This window comes from Notamacropus eugenii, chromosome 6 (genome assembly GCF_028372415.1).
Source record: "Notamacropus eugenii isolate mMacEug1 chromosome 6, mMacEug1.pri_v2, whole genome shotgun sequence".
NCBI classification, from domain to species: Eukaryota; Metazoa; Chordata; class Mammalia; order Diprotodontia; family Macropodidae; genus Notamacropus; species Notamacropus eugenii.
In genome coordinates this window covers 140,657,355-140,663,354 of record NC_092877.1, presented here as the reverse complement: position 1 = coordinate 140,663,354, position 6,000 = coordinate 140,657,355, and the positions used below count along the sequence as shown (strand labels likewise).

The 6,000-nt window shown below is 35.3% G+C and overlaps 1 protein-coding gene across 5 annotated transcripts in view; it reads right to left on the bottom strand.

Moving 5' to 3' along the window:
* Positions 1-490: 490 nt before the first annotated feature.
* GAB1 (GRB2 associated binding protein 1) overlaps positions 491-6,000 on the bottom strand; it is a 182,841-nt gene continuing 177,331 nt past the window's right edge. For all 5 annotated transcript variants that reach the window (XM_072621139.1, XM_072621143.1, XM_072621142.1 and 2 more), the window contains 2 exons: positions 5,232-5,354; positions 491-5,005 (listed from right to left, as the gene is read on the bottom strand). In XM_072621139.1, coding sequence (XP_072477240.1) covers positions 4,847-5,005; positions 5,232-5,354 — 282 coding nt within the window. In that variant the 3' untranslated portion in view covers positions 491-4,846. The remainder of the gene's footprint in view (positions 5,006-5,231; positions 5,355-6,000) is intronic.

The following is a 6,000-nucleotide window of genomic DNA, read 5'->3' as shown; positions in this document are numbered from 1 at the left end:
CAAATTCTCAATATTTGGAAAATAACAACACAGTTTTGGAATGATTATTCCTAATATTATTTCAAAATTGTATTTTGAAACCTGTACAAACATCTGAGAAAAAGACCATTTTTTCTTCTTTTCTACAAAGATGGAGATATATACAATACTTACTGAGTGATACCAAATACCCTGGAACACACAGACCTGAGAATCAGGCATAGAAAGGTCATTTCATTCATCACTGTTGGCAAGTAGGTCATGCTATACACCCTTATGTTCCTAACTTCTATCAAATGTGGCAGGCAGCTTCTCGTAAAGAGTAAGAACTAGAAAAGGAATAAAATTCATCACTCTTCCCAACAGTCAAACCATCCCACTGAAGCAGTTGGAGCTCACACAAACAAACTCTCAGGATACTGAGAGCAAGCTCACATTCATGCTTTTGAAGTGCTATTTCAGGGCAAAAACAGGATGTTTAGAATCCTTCTAAACCAACAGTACACAAATGTAATTTGTCTGAGGCAGCAATTTAATACAAGAATAGCAAAATAAAAAATTTTAAAACCTGGTTTTTGGCCAAACACAGATTAGAGAAACAAGCTTGGAAACTTTGTTTTGAGTTTTCTTACAGTTTTCCATTTATTTTAATAACCTTTAAGAAAAATAATTTTACTTAGTGTTAAAATGGCTAAGTTTAGAGAAATGTTTACCAGATTAGCTCAACAGTAAGGATATGTAACCTGTCACTCATCACCTTTTAAAATATATAACATTCTGAAGTTGCAGTACCCCAAGTTTCTGTGAACAGGGTAGTTCTCCATGAGACCTCTCTCAACAAAATAGCAATCAGATGTTCTGTTCCTACATCACAACCCGGCAAGATTAATTTCTTCTCAAGAAACATATTTACATTTGGATGCCTAGAATATTCATGAATTACACGGCTTGACTTTATCTGTAGATATATAGCAAAGGAAGAGAGAATTTGGAATTGAATTGTTACACTGTACTTCCTACATTTTTGAGGTTGACCTTAGAGAGGGCAACCACACATTCCTACAAACTAACAACTCCGGAGATACTGTCAGAGATGGAATGATGAACTAAACAGGTTATTGGCCTTCCTCAGAAAGGCAATTCTTATATAGATTTTTACGGGGGTACTGCCGATATGTCTGTGTAAATACATCTATAAAATGATTAAAGCAAAAATGCCAAATTAGTTAGTAACTGGGTCAAAGCTCATCTTATCATAGCTATGAAATACAATTTTTTCTGATAATATCACACACAACGTTTATAAAAATGAGGATGTTATTAATAGTAGCTGTGCTGTTATGGGAAATTATATGTATATATACATACATATGTATTTACATGCACACATAAATACATATGCATATACACATATATGTATACACTTGATTTGTTCATTCACACTCACAGTACCCATCACCACTTGGTAGGCCTTCCCTTCCACTGTCAATGGTCAAATCTTAAAACTAGAGCCATCATTCCATCTCTTGCTATTTCTAAATGTTAAAGGCTTTGCATAGCTCTGTAAAATATTTATTTCAGTACTTTTAATGAGGCAAAATAAGGAGGCATTAAGCATATTAGGAAGCAGCTGGGTGTGTTCTACTTTGTGTCCCAGATATATTATGTAGCCATAAACCTTTAAGATTCAGTGGAATACAAGGGGAGAAACCTGTTTAATTCCCACTGGTGGGAATAAAGTTGATGTGATATTTTCAGCTTTTTAACATCCACAAATGTTAACATATTTCAAAAATCATCCTAACTTCATTTGTCCTAGAGTGAGGGGAAAAAAAACCCATGACAGGGAAAATTATGATGGAGCAATGCATTGCAGTATTTATACATCAAATTAAATTTGGCCTGTTACTCCTTGTGTTGCGTGTAGCTTTTTTTTTTAATTAGAAGTCACAGGTGCCTGTATATAACTATCCATGTACCTCAGAGTATCTGTGTAGTATTCTCCACTCTGCTCACAGTTGTTCATGTGGTATTGATATATTTGCATGTACATGACAAAAACATTACCACTGACAGCTGAAGAACTGTACTAAGAGATGCCCGCTGTGGGTTCAAATAGCTTAAATCCTTTGAAAGTCAGGAGAGTAAAAAATTTGAATTTTTAAAAAATTCTAAATAAAGATTGTGTTGAAACACTAGACACCTTCATGACGTGTAGCAGTTGCTTAGAAAGCAAGACATTACCAAAATTATTTTTAATGTTTAAAATACGTATTTAACATTTTATGAACACCGATCATGTGGAAAAAAAGACAGCTGAGATACCCAAAGCCAGCAGTGTTCTTGGACTTTCACAATACCACTGACTGATTTAGCACCAGACTCACTTTCCAGGAGAATTTCATCTGTTTTTCATTGAATATTGGCAAGAAAATTTTCAGTGGATGTTAATTTCCTACAGCAAACTGCCTTCCTAAAATATTTCAAGTACCAAGTGCTCACCCTGTATGAAGGGAAAACACTCGCAACTGTGACCTGCTGAGAGTGCTGCATTCCTAGGGGAAACAATGAATAACTTGACAAAATTATGCAGAATAGAAACTATCACATTTTTTTCACCACAGCTTGAGATTCTACAGACAATCAAAAAACACCATACAGTTCCTATTTCTCAGGTATCTTTAACTTTTCCTTGAAAATGTTTTAAGATTTAAGTCACATGTATTAGGGCACACTATGTAGCATTTTCACAGACCAACTAACTATGTCTGGGTAGTTTAGGCACATTTCATAGCATTTAGTCTTTATTTTATGGTTCCATGGCAAAACAGTTTAACACATCACTCTTGAACAATCTGATTCATTTTTAAAAATCACCTTATAAAATATGTTCCCATTTTAGTTTTTTGTTGTTTTAGTTTTTTGTTTTTTTTTTTTCCCAAAAGAAGCAAACATTGAAAGCATCAAAATGTTACTAGCTCTACAAGTCACCTTATTAGGATAATTTATATGCTGTGGATTGAGGGAAAAAATCCACTAAGATAGGCACAGTAGTAAGGCCAGCATGCTAGAAAACAGGACACAATGGTTTAATTAGGCAACAGTCAGAGGTCTGGATGTCAGAAGGGAGAGACGTCTTACAATTGCGGATTTGGTCTTTTCCCTTCCTCCTTTTCCCTCCCTCTTCCATGTTAGTACATTTTATTCCATATATATTAGGCCTTAAAAAGATTAGGTAAAGAATGATAGTTTCTTCCTGATAACTATATCAAGGCAGATTAATACAACGTAGTCTAATTTTAATGCCATCACCTTGGTACTCATGGCACAGGACCAAGTTTAAGATGAGAGACAGGGTTATCCCAAAATTCTTCTGGTGCTCTCAAGAACAAACCTAGTTATGGGTGCCCAAAGCTGAATTTCCCCATTTAGCAAGTCATGTTAGACTGAGGCTCCAAGAATATCTGGAATTGGGGCAGTGAATAAAAATCACAGTACAAAAAACCTTTATATCCTCTACTGGAAAAAGCAACAGGTGTCACACATGGCAAGTACTTACATAATAGCATCTGTTCTTTTAAAAAAATGTGTGTGTATATATACATACATATATACACACACACACACATATATATATATGAATATATATATATATAAAATATCAGTTGCATAGGGATTTAAATATAAGGCCAAGAAGAAGATTAAGTAAAATAAAAGTTCATAGAAAGGGCACTATGGTGTCAAAACATAGTTATTTCCATTCATAGAATAATAAATCTGTATTACTGTCTAATTAAAAAATCACAGTATGTTACTAGTACTAACAGTGAATGTCAACTGTCCCATTAATTTCAAGTTGGAAACCAAATACCAGCACTTCTAAGTGAGACTAAAAGGTCACTGTCTAAACCTGATCAGTGTGATTAGCACAGCAGTGCTCCATACGTACCTGATTATTTATATATGTTTCTACCTTTTGTAAATAATGATCAATACATGTTAATAAATGTGAATCACAACATTACTGCATGCCCTCAGTGGTTCGCAGGCTAACTGGATATTTAATTATTGAGTCTTTTAAAAGTGCAAGATCCTACCCTGCAGAATCTTCACCCAATGAACCCCAAACACTGTCATTAACAAAAACAAAAAACAACACAAATTCCATTGCTAAACTAAATGTGTCTAAGGAAGAAGAGTAGGACCTAAGTCCAGAATGGTTTGTTATCATTAACTTAGAGCATATGTGTTAGGAGGGCAAATGGTAAAGCCCCTAATTATGCTTTGCATTAAATAAAAACAATGTAGCAAACTACGGTTTACCACTTAAAGTTCCAGGTAGTCAATCAAATTGTGAATCTACTTCTAATGCACTTTAAAATGGACAAGTGAGGTTTAGACACCAATTTCCACTCTATATGTAGCTTAATTAACCTAGACTTGTTATTTAGAATAATGAGAGGAAAAATGAGAACTCCCAAAAGAACTGCGTTAAGGTACATATTTGGGAATACCTGAACCCATATTTTAACTGAAAAAGTGCATAAATATAGTAATACTACAAATGTATTAACTGGAGAACAAATGGTTTTCTGGGAGCTAAACAATACTATTTTTCTATGTTATTTACATCTTGTAATTTGTTCAGATACCACAAAGCACCATTAAGGGTAATCAATCGCTTGATTTTGTCTGAAATGTCCTTTGACTTCAACTCCATGAATTTCCAGGGTCTATCCAGAGTTGAACAGTCAAGTCCTCTTCAGTCAAACACTGCTGTGGATGTGGCTCTGTACCATCCATTACCAGGAATTATCTTGAGAATTCTGGTTTCTTCTGTTCTTGGAAGGCAGCTGGAGAAGTATCTTCATTTGACACTCTTGGTTGGAGTTTCAGATTCTGTAGACTGTCTCCCATCAGTCCAAGCTTCTCGAGTACTCTTCAGTGCCAATGTCTTCTGTTGGTCAACCACAACATAGTCCACCCTCTCATCAGCTACACTGCTACCGGAGCCACTGCTCTTTTGCTTAAAGGCAAACAGAACAAAGAATTGAGAAACAGAAAGGAGAGAGTGTAGCAGTTTCAAACATGAAATTTCTAATTAAAAAAAAAAAAGGTGAACAAAAGCACACACATTTAGCCTATCTCATGCTTGTTGCCAACATCTTCTCTTCAAGTGAAATGTCTCTTTTCTTCAGGTTGGCAAATTGCATTTGGTTTCTGTATTTCCCTAGTATATCAGCTTCATTTACCTTCCGTGGTGGGGTCGACTTCCCAGAGTCTAAATCTAGGTCCAGGTACTCCACTTGTTTGTCTCCCTTAGGCTTTACCATTGGACTACTTCCTCCATCCAGGCTATTGCTTCCAAACAAATTCTGAAGTTGAAACAAAATAATCATATGAGAGATCAAGCTATCTCAATGAACTTGAACCTAGTATAGATGAGCTAAATATGTTCTAACGAGAGAGAGATGAAACTATCATCTTGATTTAGTAATCGATATACATTAAAAAAAACTCCTCAAAGATGAAACAAAATGTACTAAACTTAAAAAAATAAAAATAATAAAGCAAAAATAAAGCAATTTAATTAATAGGTGCTTGTGATAATGACAAAGAAAATTTTAAAATTCAATCTCAGCTCATGCTAATATCAAGCTGCAACCTGTGATGCTTCAACCTTTTACTGGTTTTGTTTTTGGTCCATACCTGGGTATTTCATCATTGTGGGAAATTCCCAATGTGGAATTCTAACACCATCCCCCTCCCGCACTCCATCCTCCTGCCAATGAAGAAGATCAGTCACTTATCTATTACAGACTGTCCTGGTGCTGTCTGGGGTCACTGGGATGTTAGATAGTTTGTCTGTTATCACCCAGTTGGCATGTGACATAGGAAGACATCAGATACAGGTCTTCTTGATAGTACACTGTTTCATATCCTGCCTCAACATTAATGTTATCATTAAGTAATTTTAGTGAGGGAATGTCCATCAGATGGGGAATGGCTGAACAAGTAGTG